The following is a 19,960-nucleotide window of genomic DNA, read 5'->3' as shown; positions in this document are numbered from 1 at the left end:
ATAATAGTGCATCACAACCTTGCCAAAGCCTCTCAAAGTGAGACACTGTTGCCATTATTCATTCACTCCACACCCGGTGGTGGTAAGCTACTACTGTAACCACAGCTGCCCTGGGGCAGACTGACAGAAGCAATCTTCTGACCTTCAGATTGTTTTCTAACCACTGACCCACTGTGGTCCCTCAAATAATAATGGAGAGTATTGCTCTTCTGTAGTCTGATGCAAAACTCCCGAACACACGATCTTGGTCCAGGGAAATAGGTGAGATTTACAGGAGCACAGCGCCCACTGCGGGCCCCTCTGAGTACTCACAGTCAGCCACAGCCCCACATATACTGTCGTTATTATTAATTACTGATTATCATAAATGATACACTTGATTGATTAGGGAGCAAAACAAACACAATACATTACATACATACATTATTATGTTTTCATTATGCATTAAATATATACATTACACAGTACAAAGTAAATAGAAGACAAACGAGGCCCAAAGGAACTTGAAAAGTAGTCAAAATAAAACGTATGCCTAACCCTTTATTTAGTATTTGCATCTATATATAGTGAACTACACTAGAGCAAATTAGTGACTCCTTTTGCCAAAGTAATGTTTTTGTAATTCAGTGTTTCTGGATGGTTTAGTTATTGTAGTGATAGGACTTAAGATGTAGTTTTATGTCATACTGTGGAATATTATAGCAAAACAAATATCTTTTCCATAGAAACAAGCAGTAGGAGGCCCTTCTCCAGGCCAAAGAGTCAGTAAGCCCTCTCATAGTAGGGACATGTCCAATAAACACGACCAATACAATATAGAAAAATAAAAAGAAACTTATGTCTTTATTTTAGTCTATTTTTGCTTTAAAAAGGTATAGGCCCTACATACTTTGGGTTTATTGTGACAGGCTCCATCAGGTTGATCTTATAGTGTCCCTGTTTCTACTGTTTGCGTCTTTGGAAATCAGAACATTTGGCCCCAAACCACTGAGATGATGACATGCATAGATACAACTGTCTTCATTTGAGTTTTTTATTTATTTATTTTTTTAATTGAGTTTGAACACCAAATTTCTGCTGAGTAATATTATTTTCTCCAATCTTTCTCCCTATATATTCATATAATAAGCTTTTAACTACTAGGGGGCACTACAAACCACAGAGCTTTGTCTTTAACAAATGGAAGAATGAGCCTGATGAAAGTACAGAAATTGATACACTATAAAAAAAATATGCAATTACACCTAACCTTTACGTGACCACCAGACCACCAGACCAGTACTCTGACAATGCCGAGGTCTGTGTTTTGACAAAGAAGTAAAAGTGTTTGAGTTGATGCATTTCAGCAACCTAATAAAAAGACTATTGGGTCATTCCACGCCATTTCATCAAATTTCCGGAAAATCTCACACATCATGATTTAAAAAAAAAATACCAGCTGGTCCCTTACTATCATGTACCAACCCTGTAAAATCTGAGTCATTTTCGATCAATACTTTTCAAATCACAGCTCATTTAGTGAGGGCGGTATGTGTCCATTTACGAGCCCAATATGAGCATCATTTTTTGTCGTTTTCACAGGTCAAGATCTCCAGAAGTATCACACACAGAGGACTGACATTTTGTAGGCTTGTAGTCCTCTACTCTGTGTTCAAGAAAAATTGTGTCCACATAAAGGAAGAAGTACAAAAAAAGCAGCAGATGTGACGTATGCACTAGACTCACACAGTTCACACACAGGCACACACCTGCTGTCATTTATTCATCTTAAATTAGTGTAGAGAGGGATGGATCCAAAACAGGACTAATACTACCACAATAATGTAGTGTGCACACAAACATGGTAGTGAATGTAAACAGTGTCCGAGTCAGTCATGTACAGAGCATTCTTCAATCTCATCACACGTCACATAAAACAGGGAACATATTTAGGAGTTTCGATCGTGCGCTTTTCCATCAACAGGCCAAAAGTCTTCTTATATACAATATTATCAACACAGTCATTGTTTAGTAACACATGGTGGGAAACTGAGACAGACAGATTAATCAAACTATTGTGGATTTAACTAATAATACTTCACTGAATTATAAATGAGTAATGAGAGAATTATGTGGAGTTAAACACTGACTGCCCACTCAGGATCCGAAAGTGCATTTATTTTTCCCATAGACTGCGCGGTCGCTGTCTGCTCCGTGCCTGTTTGCGTGCGCTGCGGCTTTGTAGTTTACTGAAGTCGTGCTGGGACACTAGAGTGGATTCGTGTATAGGGCGCTCTGGATTGCGGGGCACGCAATCGTTTTTTGATGGGGTTGGAGGTTTAAGAGGGCGTCTAACAGCCTGGAAAATACGGTATTTATAAAGTTTCAGAAAGAAATTTCAAATAATAAGATCTTGTGATTGTTAGCTACCACATAATTGATTTACTCTGAGCAAGCTTACAATCTTTTAATATTTTTTTTTCTAAAAGTCTATGGGAAAAATGAATGAGACATTTACTTCAGCAATCAGGGAGCAAGCGTTCACTGTTGAGATCCTTTGATTTGTTAAGCGATGATGTCACTTCTGGGTCCAATTAGAAACTTCGCAGCTCATTACAAGCTTTGTTTTTGTTCTTTATTCATCAAACAAGAGCCAGTTACCTTTCAAAAGTTTATGTTAAACCACAAACTGGATCAAATATGCAAATAATGGAGTAATAATTTATCATAACATAAGATTACCAACGGGTGTATCTCATTAACCAACAGTTATAGGTGACTGTGAGTTAATAAGATACACACCTCCTTATCTCAACTGCCCTGTTACACTTTCTGTCACAGTTACAGTTATCTACAGATCTATAACCTTGTAAAACAACTGCAATCTTTTTTTTAAAGAGGGAGTATTGGGGGTATTAACTGCTAACAATAACATATTTAGATCACCATGTTACATTTTAATATTTTGAAAATGCTATGTGTGCAGAAGTTTCCTCTAAGGAATGTACCGCTAAGGAAACTACTGCACATGGCCTGAGGTTTGAGAAGTTCTTGTGGATGAAGAACTATCGTGTGGGATCATAAGTAACAAAGGTGTGTGGACTGAGCATTGCACAGAATCTTACAGCTAACCGTAAGGAGGGTTCGAATAGACCCGGAGAGATCACTAAATACTCAAACATGCATGGATGACATTTAAAACCTCTTCAGTATGTTTTTGATGAGGGAACAATATTGTAACATGGTACAAAGTAAAAAAAAAAAATTTAAAATTGCATAATACCGCTTCTTTAATGTGTTGTTGCTAAAAAAGTGAGTGCAAGCATCGTTTTCAATCTGCTGATGGACTCAGAAGTGACATCACACTTAACATCTCCTGTTTCAAGGGCTTCAGCTCGGATCACGTAGTTTGAACAGAACACAGCTCGAGGGGCTCCATCCCTGAGTGTTGTCTTCAGGCTCGCTGCAATCCAAACCATCTTAGGTGAGTCCGCTGCTCCGAGGGACACTCCAAAAACATTAAGACACAAGAAACGCAAACGCAATTACACCTTTTGAAATGTTGCAAAGAATACATCACCATGGCAACAGAAAAAAAGTTTGTAGTTCTGAGATGGACAGGCTCATGGAGATGCGGAGGGCTTCCGGCATAGCAGAGGCTGAACTGAAATGCCGGGACTCTGTGCTGTTTTATTGTGGCGTTTGCACAATAAGCCTAGACATCCACTTAGCGAAGAAGCAGGCAGCGTGTGTATCTTATAAATAAAAGAGCAGCCTGACTCCAGAGCAGCTGTGTCAGCCCTCCATGCCAAAGTCCTCAGTGAACTTCTTGACTTTGAGCAGGTCTTCAGTGTTGACTGTGGGCCGAGTGGTGGACAGAGAGCGCAGCATGTCCGACTGAAAGCAGAGCAAAAATACAGCTATTCAATATCAGACTTTGAAATTCAGTTTGAATATGGGCTGAACATATCGTAAATAAATGAAAATTTAATATTCTGATGTTCATTTTCATAAACTTGACCTATTCGTGTCCCCAGATTCAAGGTAAACATGTTCAAATCAAATTCTAATATTGATTTGTTTAAAAAAAAAAAAAAAAAGTAGCATTTAAAACAAACATTTTACCATGCACACTATAGGCTCCAGAAGCTTATCACTAGGCACATCCATCCAGGTCATCTCTATGGCAGCAGGGTCACCAGGGGAGCAAGGGGTCAAGAGGTCATCCACCATGACCTGGTTGTTACTTCGGGAAGGACCACACACCTACAACACAGAAACAGTTTGTAATAAAGCTGTCAAAAGTATAGAAAAATCATACTAAACCATACTACCATACCATCTAGTAAAAAAAATAGAGCATCAATCTAGTTTCAATACTAAAAGTCACATTTACAGGACAGAAATGAACCTTTCCTGAATTGTTATTAATCATCATTGTGGTATTGAGTATTGAGGTAATTCCTTAGTACTGATAGCGAGTTTGAAAGAGTGATTTGTGGTAAGTCTTGTCACAATACAAAATGTTCACTCAGTGAGTCTGGTAATCTCATTGGGCTCTTCCTGTATAAATAAAGATAAATGAAAAAATGCTTATTCTTTATGCTTCATCCATAGACACAGCTCACCTTCTTGAAGTGTGTGGCAGACTGCACTTTGCGCACAGGCTGCATGAGAGCATCCCGTACGATGATGCTGATGTCAGCCCCTGAGTAGCCATCGGTCTTGTGGGCGAGCTGCCTCAGATCTGCATCACTCAGGCTATGAGGCGTGTTCCCCAGGTGCAGCCGGAACATGTGTGCTCGTGCCGGCTCCTCTGGCAGCGGGATGTAGATCCTTTTCTCAAATCTACCGCCACATGGTACATCAGTCACAACAAGTCTACAGATTAAATATGGTGCCTGCCTTACACTAAAGTCACTGGAATACAGAAAATGACAGACTAAACACCTCAACTCCACACACGTATCAAGTACCAAGTATCAAATACAGCTGATAAACTGGGCCATACCTGGAGGATTAAAGAAGAGAGTGAGGGAGGAGGTGCGGGGTCTGAAGGTATAACAACAGTGTGAATGGTTAAACAGGTATCCACGCTTCAGACCCCACCCCCTGTAGGCAGTTGTGTAGGGCCTTTCTGTGTACCGTCACATACTACCTACACAAAGTACTTGAAACTCCAGTGGCCAATGGAGGCAGTTTTTGATTGATTTTGAACATAATGACGCAAATGTATCAGTTTACACAAAAATTTCCCCCAAAAATGACTTAGAACAGAGGACAGTGCTTTTAAAACACCTTATACACAGTTTATAAGTGAAGAAAGTTTAGTTTCACTTTTAACAGTGCTGTGTGTGAGACAGTTAACACTTAACCTGTTATAGTTAAACTGGTTTATCATTCAGATATCACTTTGAATCACTCTGGCTTCTATGGTCTTCTGTCAAAGGTTTTATAGATCTGGATATGTTTCTTTACTTTGTACACTTCAGTCACACTTTTCATGAGTGCAAACAGAGTGGTCACCTTCTGCGTATGGCTGCGTCCAGGACCCAGGGGATGTTGGTGGCTCCCAGCACCAGGATGCCATCATTATTGTTGCCCACACCTGCAAGAGCTTAGCTTAGTCTCTGCAGCACAGTACACACCTGAGCACTTGGGCTTGTTCAGGTCACAATTATTGATACATTATTGATACTTTGCAGTGACATCATGCTGCAGGGATCTACATGCATGCCTATGGCTGAATCTCCAACAGTTACCATGGTGACACAATGTACACAGAAGCAATCACTGATAAATTTTCAGGAGACTGTGATAAAAAAGCACCTGTTGGCTAGTCAAGTCTAACTTGAGTAACAGAGCTTCAAATAGAGCAGTGCCTCTGATTAGCTTCCCCCCCCCGGGGAATGTTGATGACATCAGCTGCAAAGTGTCAATATATTGCGTTTCAAAATGTGTTATATTGACAGACATAAGCTTCAGAGTGGAGGTGCTCAAAGCTTACCCTGCATTTGCACCAGAAACTCAGTCTTGATGCGTCGCGCCGCCTCACTCTCGTTCTCGTTTCTGGAGCCGCACAGTGAGTCCACCTCGTCAATGAAGATGATGGAAGGCTTGTGCTGCCGTGCCAAGTCAAACAGATTCTTCACCAGTCTAAAACACAGGGAGGAAATTGACAGGAGCAGAGGAGGGCAAAGAGGAGGCCGAGGTGCCAGGAGTAGAGGGGTGCTCTAATCACAGCTGCTCATTTGTAGCACTTGTCTCTGTAGTGCGGAAGGTAAATAACAATAGTACTTCGATTTTGAATCTAACCCCAAATTGACCATGCGTCTCTCCCATTGGTTAATCCACCTGTCAGTCAAGCCAAATTGAATTTGAGGAGACAAAATATAGTTCCAGGCGCCGTTTTGTAAAGTTTTGTCAAAGCATGTGGTTCTGCCTGGACAAGTTCAGGGGAGGGGAAGCATACAGGTGTTAGGAAGCAAACCTACTTTTCACTCTCTCCCAGCCACTTAGACATCAGATCTGAAGAGGACACTGAGAAGAAGGTGGAGTTGTTGGCTTCAGTGGCCACTGCCTTGGCAAGGTAGGACTTTCCTGTCCCTGGGGGTCCAAAGAGTAGGATGCCCCTCCATGGAGTCCGCTTCCCTTAAGGCATTTCACCAAATAATATGAAATAATAATATGGGAGTGTACAGGCTATAAAATGAAACCAGGCCACAGGTACAGTACCTGTGAACAGATGTGGGAATTTAATGGGCAGGATAACAGCCTCCTTCAAAGCTTCTTTAGCTCCCTCCAGCCCGGCCACATCACTCCACCGCACATTGGGCTTCTCCATGACAATAGCACCTAACACACACACACATCACGCACAGATTTTTTAACTTAATCTAAATTAAATTTAATAGACTCAATGGAGACCAAATGAAACAATTAAAACATTTTTGTAAATTTGTATTAAATAATCAGCCCAACAATAACCACAAATGGAAAATGCCATGAACTTTACTTTAAACTGCAAAATAAAGTGGCTGCAGTGTTGCATTGACCTGACACAAATCTGGAACCACAGGTGTGAAGCATACTAACAGGACAGTAGAGGGCAGCATTAGCTTGCAGCTCCAAGCAGTAAACAACAGTATTTCTAACTTCTAGTAAGTAACAATAGTGATCAAATCAACTTAAAATTCAATTATGATGAAATGCTGCGATAATTAGCATAAACAATTCATTTCAATATTTAGCATATGAGAATATACAGGCGTTCTATTATTGGTGTGCAATATAAAACCTAAGATCTTGTGATAATATGCTAATGTGGAGAAATGGTTCTCCGATGAGCTCTATGTTGCCAGGTACAGATGCAACATTTCCAGTCATCTGTCAAAGGCCTTCAAATTTACATCAGACCTCCTCTCGACTTACCCATTAACTGCTCCTGGAGCTTTTTCTTCTCTGGGTTTTCTCCTTCACTGTCACTGTCGCTCCTACAACACAAAAATCAAATTAAATCAATTCAAATGTCTTTATTCATCAGTTAGGACAGCGCGCAAACAGGGACACAATAAAGAAAGCACACGTTATTATATCACAAGTATACAGAGGGCAATAATAATTTACACTCAGACTTACTTGTCATTGCTCTGCGCTTCCTTCACTGGTTTCTTGCCTTGTTTATCTTTGTTCTTCAGGTAGTCTTTGAGTTTTTCAGCTCGGTCCAGGTACTGCATACACTTGGCCCGGATGCTTTCTTTTGCCTTGTCACTGTGGGCCTCATCTAAAGAACAAGATGTTTAGTCACTTGTTTATTTGAAAATTCAATTTCAGGAAAATGCAATAATTACGACTAAAAACATGTGGATAAGATGGCACTCACATTTGATGGCATGTAGGAAGTACTCCACAGAGTGCTGGTACAAACGCAGGGCCTCCTCATAGTTCTTTGCTTTGTCCTCCTCAGTCGCTTTGGTTACGAGATCAATTGCTTTCTGTGATTAATAAAGGCACAGTACAACACTCAGGCTCAGTATTTACATACTATTATCACTAGTATAGTATATTATACAGTATTAGCCCATAAAGCTGATAATGCTGTGGAAATGCCAACGTCGAGGGAAAAGACTCTGCCCCAGTGACAGGACAGGATCTCAGTTATGTATGAAGAAATACCACACATACGTACTTATAGCATTCTGGTGTTAAATTAAACTGTCCAGGCACAGGGGCACAGCCCATCTCTGTGACACTGAACAGACCCGTTATTTTCTGCGCTGCTCCTTAACCCATCTGTTTCCACGAGTTCACTGTGCTGGGTCGTAGTGTTACACATAATAGTGAACATATAAAACCATCATTGTTCTAACATGACATCAATGGACACACTGCGCCGTTTGTAGTTAGCTATAGCTCGTTTGCTTGAGCCTGCTGCCATACACATACATGGCCTGCTATTAGCTTTCTGTTAGCATGCTGCTAACCGTGATCAAATGTCACCTGTAATGTTGACGTTGTCATTTCATCTCACACAGCTCCACACAGCACACACGTTTTTGTTGTGCAGGTTAAAAACGCAAACGGCTCCCGTGGCTGCTCCTTAACGCTGTGGACATGTCAGATTACAGATAGCTTCTGTTGCTCAGTAGCTCACGCTAGCACGTACATAACGGGACATAACGGGACATAAACACAACATCCGGTCCGCACAGTCACAACATCCGGTCCACGCTGTCATAATAAGATACTAAAAGGCTAACGCTCAAAAAATCAATCAAAAACTTTCAAACTTTAAATAGCTCCATGAACAAATCATGACTAAAACATTGTCTTAATAACATGACAGCAAACTTGGCACAGGTGACATAAGTGGTTTTATTGATATTTACATGAGGTTATTATAACATTTTTATTAATAAACATTGCATACTTGTCAAGGTAGAAAGATCTAAAATACTTGCATAATACTACAGCAGCAAATATGCTATGTATTTGAAAGATTGTGTCACGCACGAGCTGCCACCAGGATCTCACTTTGGTCGCTGCTTTGCATAGAGGCTTTTTTTAATAGAAAAAGACCTTTTTCAAATGTGTACAGCGCACATTCACAGGTTAGTGCATCATGGACAGTCAATAAGAGCAGTCAGAGAAGCCCAGCAGGAGCATGTCATCACATTATAGAATAAAAACAAAAGTCTAAAACTACATATGAGACTGAATCTGTGAATAAGTTAAAATAAACAGCTCTTTTCAGTGGGCCCAGGCAAAACAGACTTCCACTTAACAGGCATATATTATGCTATTTTCTGATGTATGTCGCAATGTTGTTTCAAAAACATACCTGGCGTTGTCTTTTGTTTTATTCACACATGTTTAGTCAATTTCCACAAACACTCAGAAAGTGCTAAACTGTGTTTTTAAACTCCATACACCTTCAGTAGAATCATTTGGATAATTTCAGCTTTAGAATTTCCAGTCTCTACTAAACAAAAGCTAAAAAGGTAGCTGTTAAATTGAAACTACTGCTTCATGACATCACAAGGTGGAAGAAAGCATTTTAAGCCTTAGAGGTGTAGACAGAATAATTAAGTCACTCAAACATGCAGTGAATGAATTAAAACGCAGCTCCATGTGTGTTTTTGAGGAGGTAACATTATAACATGGCTTAAAGCTCACAGGAATCAATTCTGCATAATTTAGGCCCTTTAAAATTTAAATGGAATAGTAACATATCGATTCAAATACAGTCTTTACGACCTTTTGTATGATGTTGTCACTTGCTCCCTTTAATATGTCTGAGGAATGTAACAGAAATAATCTTCTCAGCAAAGCTGAAAGTTGCCAAGAGTTAAATGCAGTGGTCATGGAGTCTTATCATATCATTTAAGCATTTATGATGAGTCAGCACATGCTGGATACTGCTTACGCACATATATAAAGACGAGATAAAAACATACTAAAAACTAATTTAGATTATTACACGTTAAAGGATTAATACTATTGCTTGTACAAAATAAAAGCTTGGGTTCTACAGTTGTGACAAGATAAGGAATCATGTCAAGATTGTCTGACTAAATGTCTCAAGGCACTATTGGCATCCTGACTGTGCTTAGACTCTACAAGCATACACAGTGCAAGGCTCTGACAGAGTAACAGCATAGGTCACTGGAGGGCGGCTGTAGGCAAATGTGAGCTCCATAAACATTAGAATTAGTAGACGCACATTCCACTATAAAGCTATTGATCACTGGCCACCAAGCTAATATGGGAACCTTGGGTCAGTCTACTGTAGGTTTGCTAAGTGTGATGTCACTTCCGGGTCCAAGGCACATCTGTTGATTGAAAATGATTGACGTTTACAATTTACTCTTTTTTGATTGTGACAACATATCTCACATTAAAAAGGGATTGCAGTCATTTTAACACTTACATGATTTTAAGTGTGACAGGAAGTGTTCAAGGTTGAGGTAAGAAACTAGGCTAAGCTGGACTGGCAGTGGGTGATATATAAATACTGCTAAATCTATATAATGTAAGGCAAGATTATTACTACATTATTTACATAATTGATACAGATTGTGGTTAAACAGACACTTTTCAAAGATAACCGCCTCTGGTTTGATGAAAGCTAGAAAGCTAAAAACAAAGCTAGAAATCAGCTGTGAAGTTTCTGATTGGACCCAGAAGCGACATCATCACTTAAAAACTCCATGGGATCAAAGGGTCACTATTAGCAGCTCATCAACACCTACAGCTCCGTCCACATATACAACAGTCTCAAATGAGCGACATTCCTTTGCTTTGTGTATTACATGGAATGGGTCAAAGGCAATGTCTCTAGATTGGTGTTCCCCATAGGTTTCCCTGATGTGCAAGTTACAAAAGCTCAAGGAAAAGTCTCAGGCACCTTTCTTTTCAGCATGTGTGGGTTGTCTTGGTTCGGCAGCACTACCTCAGGCTAGTGTGAGCTGTACAAGGACACAAGGAAAGCTGTGGCAGACGTCCCTAGTCAGAGCCGCGATGAACCCTGAGAGCAGGCCCACCTGGAGGTCAGGTCAGGTGAGCAGGCCCATGCGACTGAGCTTAGCCGACAAGAAGGAGTGCAGCACAAACACCACAGGCTTGGGGCCAGAGTGGAGGTCCAGCACCTGTAGGGGACAAAGTGAAGTACATGACCACATGTCCAGCTGAGGAAAAACAGTAGTAATACCTAGTAGGGTTGTCAAAAGTATCAAAAATCACTTACTAATCAATACCAAAAATAGTATCAAAAATAGATACTCATTTAAGTAGGTATCAATACTAAAAAAAAAGTCATTCACAGGACAGAAGCCTATCCTGAATAGCTTTAGAATAATCTTGAGCTGTATCAGAACAAGTATAAGACCACATAGAGTAGTATATGCCGATGGACTAGTATGGACGACTGAGGGATTACACAGGTATAAGACCACATGGTAATGAAAATCACATTCTATTGTCTAAAGAAACAATGTTTTTTTTATTATCATCATGGTAACTGAACACTAACACCTAGTGAAAATGCAGGTAACATGTCTTCTCCAGAAAGTTTAACCATGACATGTGAAATGTCATGATGAAGAGGTGGGGCTAGCAACAGAGGAACTGTTCTGCTTTTTTAACAGGAAGTCACTAAAACATATTGCAGTGGTCAGTTTCAATCAGTATGTTTTACAATGAACAAAATGGAAAATAATTATCTGTATGGCATATTTCTTTATCATTAAATACAAAATAAGGAGCATAATGTCATGATATGGTTAAACTTTCTGGAGAAGACACATCACCTACACGATTCCATGAAAATAGAAAGTTAATACCATACTTAGGAATCTTCTCTGTAGAGATAGATACATTCTATGGCATACTGTGGAAGACACTACCATTAACATTTCCACAAAAACAAGTAAGAAGAGGCGCATATCCACCCAAATATGATTCAGGCTTATGGAGTCATCTCACAGTAAAGATGTGTGCTTCAATGCAAAAAAAAATGTATTTATTTTTATGTGGCCTTTTCGGCTTGTCAAAGCCTGATCCCGTCAGATCTCAGAAGCTATGTAAGGCCGGGTCTGGTTAGTACTTGGATGGGAGAACACTGGGAAAATCAGGTGCCACAGTGGTGCGCCAGTTGTTGTGTCCTTAGGGAAGGCACTTCACCCACATTGCCTAGTATGAAACTGGTGAGTGATGGTGGTGGTCGGAAGGACTGATGGCACTGATTGGCATGGCAGCCAAGCTTCTGTCAGTCTGCCCTAAGGCAGCTGTGGCCACAATAGTAGCTTACCATCACCAGGTATGGAGTTAATGAAAAATGCTCTGTAAAGAGTCTTTGTGGCATATGTCTGTAAAAAGCACTATAAAAATAAAGACTTACTTTTGTCTATTTTTTGCCTAGAAAGCACTAAACTTTGGCTTTTAATTTTTGTAACCTTTCCTCATATAAACACTGCAGATATAGGATCTTGTGAGGTCATCTGAAAGTGGTCCTCAGTACATGCACTTAACAGAAATCCTCACCATTTCTCCTTCAGGACCTCCAAAATCCAGGTACAAGTTCCGCACTCCATCGTCAGCAGACATCTTGAGTTTTTCATAGGGATACCTGTAGAGCACAGCGCCCCCTGCTGCCTCATCTGGCTCTCGTGTCACAGTGAATCCATTTTCATAGTGCAGGGTGAGACGCACGTCCTGCCTGTTTAAGGTGCAGCCTGACACAACAAACAGACAAAATACACAGTATTGGAGCAGAATAGGAGTATTACACTTGTATTGGATTTTCATTGTTAATGCCTATTTAGATCGCCATGTTACCATTTATTATTTAGAAAATGCTTTATAATATAGCAAGTTTTCGGCAAATATAATATTTGCCGAAAACTTGTCAAGTCTTTTTGTATTGTTTTGGAAAATTGTCGTTCTTAAGCATGGATTACATGGTTTTGTGGGCTGAGCATTGTACTGTGTATTGTAGTGCTAATCGTAAGGAGTGTTCATACAGGAGCGATCACTTTTATAGATGGCATATATATCTTCATGGTTTTAAGAACATCATTAGAACATGGCAGAAAGCTCCAGAAAGTTGATTTTGCATGATTCCCTCTCATACTTGTGTAAAGATTGTGGCTCCTCTGGCCAAATCTCCAAACTGGTCTTAAGTGTGCTCACTAACCTATGGACACCTCTTTGATGAGCTCGGCTGCAGCATGCACACCCTGCACCAGAGCTCGTGTCCATGATGACAAGTCCCAGTGGGTCTCCACCCTGAAGACATGCGCCTCCACACCACGTGCTGTGCCTGTGCGAGTGGCAAACAGCAGCTCGGAGCCGTGGGACGGAGAGCCTCGTGTGCTGCCAGAGTGTACCAACCTGAAACACAGCACACACAGTGTACCAACCTGCAACACATACACTGCATAGAGAATGGCTACAGGAGAAGACAGTAGTGTTACCTGGTGGCCAGCAGAGGATGTGTGAGCAGAGGCATGGCCCAGGCCTCTCTGGTCCAGGGCACGGACTGGAATAGCAACAGGTCCTTCTCAGTCATTGCCATGACGAGGGGGCGGAGCTGCTGCCGGCCACTGCCCAGCTGCACCTGCACACAGCAGTCATCAACACTAGCACACACACAACAGCACAGTGGACCTATTGGAATCATTCATGCATTTTTGAGTAATATTTATTCTTTTTTATTTAAGACATCATTGCTCCAATCTACCCTCCTTTTCACCACTACTGGTACAAGCCCACTGCTCTGTACTTACTTTGTTCTCCAATTTAACTACCATCTCAGGAGCAGTGCTAGTTACCTGCTCAGACAGCCAGCCGATGTGCTTGAGGTGGGGGTGTGCCGTAGCCGACGTAGCACCCAGGTAAGCGTTGATGTGGGAGAGGGCAAGTGGCAGCAGGGCGGCAGTGTTAGTGTGGATGGCAGTGAACCAGGAGTTAGCACTGGAGGCATCTTTACAGCGCAAAACCACCATGTGCTGTCCATCAGGAGAGTGTAGCTCCAGCAGTCTAAAACATACGTTCAGACTGTCACCCCAGAATCACATGAACTCTTCAGTCATCATTCTTAGTCTATGATTCATTCATAAAGTGTCTATGACTGGTTGGACTACCCCTTTTACAAAAACACAGAGTTTACAAAAAAAATTACTTTTCTCCTCCAATTTGGTAATCTTTAGGTTTCAAATTGTACTTCCCAGTTGACATCACACTAGGGAAAAATATAATAAAACATCTTATTTTGTTGTGTAAATTGTGCCAAAAGTTTGGACACGAATTCTCCCTAATGTGATGAAGTTCTAAAATAAAACTCTACTTCTTGTAAATTTTCAACTTCTTTTCATATACTGCTTTTTAAACTTTAATGTATACAACAGGTATTATTCCACCAAAAGTAAAAATTTGAGAATCATCAGAATCATACGCAATATGTTTTGGGTACTTTCTGTGCTTTGGATAAGAAAACTGTATTGATTAATTACTGGTTTCAACTCAATTTTACTTTTAATTATTATAACAAATGCATATTTCAGTATGAAAGGGCCTATATTACACCATTTTCTGATCTGTTATATTTTCTGATCTGTTATATTGTTGTGATAAAACTCAGGATTCACAAGTTTAATCTCTTTCTATAAATACATTGTTTCCTGGTACTGTATAGATTTCTTAGTTGTTCTTGCATGAACTGCCATGCAGGTGTAGTCTTGTGAGTGCTGTTTGGACCAGATACAGAGTTACATAATAATTTTCAGAGTTTTTGGCCCCTCCCCTTTTTAGCAGACTAAAAAAACTCTTAACTAATTACTTCAGTGGCCTACAGCCCCAGTGGTGTATACCAGATTAAAGTGTGGACTCACCGGTTCTCCAGATCGGGCATGGTCAGGTTCCTGCTGATGAAACACATTTTGAGGCTAATGACTTTTGTGTCGCGATCCCTGGAGCTGTGTGGGGGGGGCTCCTCAGTGCAGCCGGCCCAGGGGAGCTCTGCCACCAGGGAGGGCTTCTTGAAGAGTGGAGACACCTCGCGGATGTACTTCACTGGACACACAAACACACACACAGTCAGCTTTACAACAGAGCCTGTCGACTTTTTCAATACTACATGACAGATGGAACAATCATTTTCGGGGATCATGGAAAATTCTTCTTTGTAGTACCTAAGTGCTAGATTCTGCTATTTATTTACGGCAGCTCATATTGTACATTTAAAGTACTTGGGGTTAATTCTGCCTTAGGGTTTGGTTTCAATATTATCGTTTATCGTTTATACTGACTTCAGCACTTCAAAATCTGTTATCATGGCATGCCTATTTACAACTGCTGTCATTTAATATTACTGTCCTGCATGAAAATAGATTAAAGAGACCCTTTCTAGTATTCCTCAATTTTTGTAAATTAGTAATTGCAATCACAATGAAAATTTCATCCATTGCCCAATAGGGTTGTCAAAAGTATCACAAATCAGACACTAGTTGATACTAAAACTGCAACCAAAACTAGATACTCATTTGAGGAAGTCTCGAAATGAAAAAGTCCCAATCACAGGACAAAAATGAACCTTTCCTGAATAGCTGTAGATTGATCATGAACTAGTACACCGGTAATAGATTGGTATACATCCATGGACTACTATGGAGTTTACCTGGACAACTGTGGGGTTACACAGATAGAAGACAACATGGAAATAAAAGACAGTAATATGATTTAATGTTGAAAATGACATACATCCTTCAACACTACTCTATTTTGATCCCACATGAAAACAGATAATGAGTAACCTTTTATTCCACCCAAAATAATAGTAATCACAATTGAAATTTGATTCAATGCACAACCTTCAGTGCACCTTTTCATTGTCTTTAAGCGGTGAGGTGAGTTACCTGCTTCGTCTGAGAGCACACAATTCCCTGTGAATTGCTGAGTCTGACTTATTAAAGCAGAGGAGAACAGTAGAAAAGGCTCAATAAGTTGTAGCTAAAATAATAACTAAGCCCCTGCTCTGGTCCTGTTTTACCCCAAATATGGCCCCTGTGGTTTTGGCTGCTCCTCCATGTTCCCTTCTCCAGCTCCAGAACTCTCTGAAGGGCCTTCCTCCCTGGATTTTTGCTTTAGATCTATTTAGAACCTATTAGATAAAAAGGTTAAACTTTATAATAACTGAACCTTAATAAGTCTTAAAGAAGACATATTGTGCTTGTGTCTCTGATGTAGTTATAATCTATGACATTCATGGATCATTAGGCTATATAATTTGCATAATTTAAACTGCAATATTCATCTAAAATTACTTAATACAAGTCCGCTGGCTTCCACATTAGCAAACTGCATTGCCCAATGGGAGCTGTAAAGGTTGTCACAACAAAGAGCCCTGCAGTTCTGGACACCTCCGATGGAAAGCTGAAGATCGGGGGAGTGATTTTTATTTTTTATTTTTCTTTTGTACTAAAATGACTAGAGAACATTACGGAATCCTACAAATATAACAAATTAAGAAGAACCAGAGCTGTGGGCGTATGCTGGTGGTGGTGAAAACAGAGGTTGATCGGCAATATGCCGTCTTGAAAATAAGCTCTTTAAGATTTCTAAAGCATGCACGAATCACGCCAAATACAACTTCGAGAGGGTAAAGGGAAGGGAACTACAGTTAAAAGTTCAGAAAAGTTTATTTTAACTAATATGACTTAATTCATAATGAACAAATAGTTTAGAAATAGTTTATCAATTTAATAATTTCGGTCTTACAGTTAGAGTTAAGACTGAATCATTACTAATAAATAAACCATCCACTAATTAAGTTATACTTTTTTATTATTATTATTATTATTATTATTATTATTCACAGTATGGTGTTAAACCGGAGCTGTATAATAATTGGTAAAAATATCTAATTGCAATTTTTCAGGCAAGCATTGTGAGTGTGGATAGATTTGATATTTATGTCATCAAAATTATGTTATGAAATCATCCTCCATCATCCAAAAGCATCAATCCATTCATTCACTCCAGAACATCACACTCCGTCCAGCGCACACACACACATCATATGGCACATTGAGTAACATACTGTGGAACATTTTAGACATTTTAGAAAATTTTAAACAATAACCTTTCCATGACCCTTCTGCAGAAAAGTTATACAGTGCACCTTTAATTCCACTGCTTTGATTGTTGAATATTCAATAAACACATTGACTTCTAACCCATTAACTTCCCAACGTGATTCCAGAGATCAGTGCATGCCTGTGTGATGGTGGGCTGTGCTGGAACATGGCCTGGGACATGGCCTGGGGCTCAAGTGAACGTTTTTAGTGATTTTCCGACACGTTGCATTGTTTTTCGGAGAGGTGTGAGCAGTTCTACACCATTAGACAGACGCTGTGCAACTGGACCACTGCACAACATGTTTCCAGGCCCCTCTCTGTCCACCCCTTTTATCACTCCCTCATCTCAAAATCTTCATACTCAAACTATTCTGCCAGAAGACCACATGTCTATCTAGAGATCTGAGAATTATGTTTTTGTTGATTTTGCTGTCAACTGAGTCCAGATGAGTGATGAAAATAAAATAGAGGATGGAGACAGATCTGACTCTGTGGTCAAATTTGGTAAAGGAGCTTTTCTTATGTAGGATTACCTTGCTTGTCCCTGTTAAACAAATACATGATAATTCATAATACTAAAGTGCATCATGACAAAGCCAGCCTATTGACTAAAACACTTCTGACAGACTAGCACTCAGGTATAGTCGATAATAAAGTGTTGTCTGTTTCATAGATTGACAGCCTACACAATGACCAAAAGATGCAAATGAATAATGCAATTACAGTGGGCATATGATTTGTAATATTTCTCTGTTTAGACCTCAGGTTGCAAAGGGAAATTCACACCCTACTCAGAGCAAGTGTTAAGTAGGCTAAATGTTTTTTTTAGCCACAGACTGTAGAAAAGTGGACGTAGTGACGCAGGGAGAGAGGTGAGCTGTCCCATGAACTGCAGCAGCAGCAGCAGATTATGAGTTACTAAAGAGCCGCTGCTGGGACCCGAAGCGTACCTGTCACTTGTCTGTGGATTCTAGGAGTCCACTGTCCCAACTATGCTGTTACAGCAGATCACAGGGACTGAGATCAGGCCTATGCAAATCCCCGCTCTCGCGTGGACGGACTTACCTTCGAGCGTCACCTCTTTCCCAGCTTTCTTGAGCGCCTGTACCGCCAGGTCGTGCGTAGCCTCGCGGAGGTCGTTGCCATTGACGGACAGAATAGCGTCGCCGACGCGCAGAGCCCTGCTTTGGTCCGCCGCCAGCCCCGGGAAGATCTTGGAGATGAGGATGGGCATGCGGTTCTCGCGACCGCCCTTGATGCTGATGCCGAGCCCCCCAGACTCCTGTTTTACCACTCTCACCCTGCGAACAGCCTCCGAGCAGCCGTCCGAGCCTAGGCTGGAGCCGGGGCTGCCGTATCCCGAACCAGGACTGAAGTCTGAGTTGGTGCCGTTACTGTGGTACTTCCCTGGGCTGTTGGGACCCCGGCTGACCCCTCGCCCGCCGTAGTTAGGGCTTTGGCCAGAGTTTCCTGGACTGCCCCCTGGCTCATTTCCGTTTGACAAGCCGTTCCTCGGTCCCGGAGACGCGTTGTTGTAGTCCCAGGGGTCATTGGCCTCCGCCTCGGCTGTTAACGTCAAAGTTTCTCGGGTGAGTTCTGCGGCCACTCGGATCCAGCGGTCGCGGAGGAGCAGGTCTAGCTGGCCGTGTTTTTCCGCTCTGGTCCACACTGCCATCCCCGAGGCAGGCCGCGTCTACTCCCAACTCATCACGAACTTTTCACTTTGGAGCGTGTTTTGTTCCTTTGCTCTGTTTGTTTCGGGGCAGCGGCGACGGGACACACCCACGGACCGTGGGACGGCGCGGGACAGGCCCACACAGAGGAGCAGGCAGTTAGCCCTAAGTCCGTTAGAGAGCTTTGAAACTCTAGAGTACAGTAACACCAAGTCTAGTGCCGCCATCAGCACACACTGCACTTCCGTCATGACCTTTCACAATAAACTAACGTACAGCGCCACTCTGACTATGCACAATGTAGTTTCAACTTATTTCGATTTAATTTTATTTTTGTAAAGCCCAAAATCACAAGAGCAGTCCCCTTGCAGATTCATGATGTGTGATGGCACAGTCCCGAGCTCTAACAAAATGTTGTGGTCTACATGGCCGTGTGTGTGTGTCCATACGTGCGTGCGTGTGTGTGCGTGTGTGTGCGTGCGTGTGCTTGTGTGTGCGTGTGTGTGCGTGCGTGTGCGTGTGTGTGCGTCTCATTTGGAGTGGCCTACATTTAAACAGATGTGCGACTGACCTTCTACAGTTTGGTCAGAAGCTCACACCAGGGCTCTGATGAGGCTCTTAAACTCCTCTGTCTGCTCAAATAGAGACCAGACCAACTCTGGCACTCAGCACTCCTCTTCTGGGCCTTCTCAAATAGAAACAGTTGGTTTACAGGCTGACATTAAATGCTTGTTCCTATTTTTTGTTAAAGGGTCCATACTATGCTGTTTGTGCTCTATGTTTTTATCGTGTTTCCTCATCACAGACATAACCGGAGTTGTGTTTTGTTTCATTCACACGGGTTTAACACACATACCCTGCATATTTAGGCTGAGTTCTTCTCTCAAATAGACAAATGCTGTTTCACCTTGTGATGTCATGTAATAACTACTGCTTGATAACGTCACAAGGTGGGACAGAGTATTTTGAGCTTTTGGAGAGCTTTGGAGATGGAAACAGACTAATAATAAAGGATTACTCAAACATGTGTGAATGGGGGGAAAAAACATCTCCAGGTATGTTTTTGATGAGTTAGCAACATTCTAACATGGCTCAAAGCTCACAAGAGATTTCAGGATTCAAGAGGTTATTGTTCCTGTTTGGAAATGTTCCTGTTACATTTCATCCATTCTTTAA

The 19,960-nt window shown here is 41.2% G+C and overlaps 2 protein-coding genes across 2 annotated transcripts; both read right to left on the bottom strand.

Annotated features, from left to right (window-relative positions):
* Nucleotides 1–1,724: 1,724 nt before the first annotated feature.
* Nucleotides 1,725–8,680, bottom strand: vps4a (vacuolar protein sorting 4 homolog A). Its single transcript, XM_020934720.2, has 11 exons — nucleotides 8,479–8,680; nucleotides 7,862–7,973; nucleotides 7,618–7,762; nucleotides 7,411–7,472; nucleotides 6,715–6,834; nucleotides 6,474–6,630; nucleotides 5,987–6,135; nucleotides 5,506–5,587; nucleotides 4,608–4,827; nucleotides 4,105–4,245; nucleotides 1,725–3,876 (listed from the first exon to the last, which is right to left on the bottom strand). The coding sequence occupies exons 1-11, from the start codon at nucleotides 8,497–8,499 to the stop codon at nucleotides 3,775–3,777; spliced, it is 1,311 nt and encodes a 436-aa protein (XP_020790379.1). The 5' UTR covers nucleotides 8,500–8,680; the 3' UTR covers nucleotides 1,725–3,774.
* A 154-nt stretch (nucleotides 8,681–8,834) lies between these two features.
* sntb2 (syntrophin, beta 2) lies at nucleotides 8,835–19,025 on the bottom strand. The gene is made up of 7 exons (XM_055155197.1): nucleotides 18,177–19,025; nucleotides 14,868–15,048; nucleotides 13,809–14,016; nucleotides 13,452–13,594; nucleotides 13,172–13,368; nucleotides 12,520–12,710; nucleotides 8,835–11,126 (listed from the first exon to the last, which is right to left on the bottom strand). The coding sequence occupies exons 1-7, from the start codon at nucleotides 18,784–18,786 to the stop codon at nucleotides 11,034–11,036; spliced, it is 1,623 nt and encodes a 540-aa protein (XP_055011172.1). The 5' UTR covers nucleotides 18,787–19,025; the 3' UTR covers nucleotides 8,835–11,033.
* Nucleotides 19,026–19,960: the final 935 nt, after the last annotated feature.

The sequence above is a fragment of the Boleophthalmus pectinirostris genome, unplaced genomic scaffold (assembly GCF_026225935.1).
Source record: "Boleophthalmus pectinirostris isolate CB_2022bp ecotype Guang Dong unplaced genomic scaffold, ASM2622593v1 HiC_scaffold_2, whole genome shotgun sequence".
NCBI classification, from domain to species: Eukaryota; Metazoa; Chordata; class Actinopteri; order Gobiiformes; family Gobiidae; genus Boleophthalmus; species Boleophthalmus pectinirostris.
The sequence above is the reverse complement of the archived record's forward strand: the minus strand, read 5'-3'. Positions and strand labels throughout refer to the sequence as shown.

Coding starts and splice junctions, on each gene's coding strand:
- vps4a (XM_020934720.2), bottom strand. CDS start 8,499: ATGACAACGTCAACATTACAG. Junction 7,974..8,478: donor TGACAACGTCAACATTACAG/GTGACATTTGAT, acceptor TATTAATCACAG/AAAGCAATTGATCTCGTAAC. Junction 5,588..5,986: donor GTTTCTGGTGCAAATGCAGG/GTAAGCTTTGAG, acceptor AAGCTCTTGCAG/GTGTGGGCAACAATAATGAT.
- sntb2 (XM_055155197.1), bottom strand. CDS start 18,786: ATGGCAGTGTGGACCAGAGCGGAAAAACACGGCCAGCTAGACCTGCTC. Junction 15,049..18,176: donor GAAAGAGGTGACGCTCGAAG/GTAAGTCCGTCC, acceptor TTGTGTGTCCAG/TGAAGTACATCCGCGAGGTG. Junction 13,595..13,808: donor TCGGCTGGCTGTCTGAGCAG/GTAACTAGCACT, acceptor TGCTGTGTGCAG/GTGCAGCTGGGCAGTGGCCG.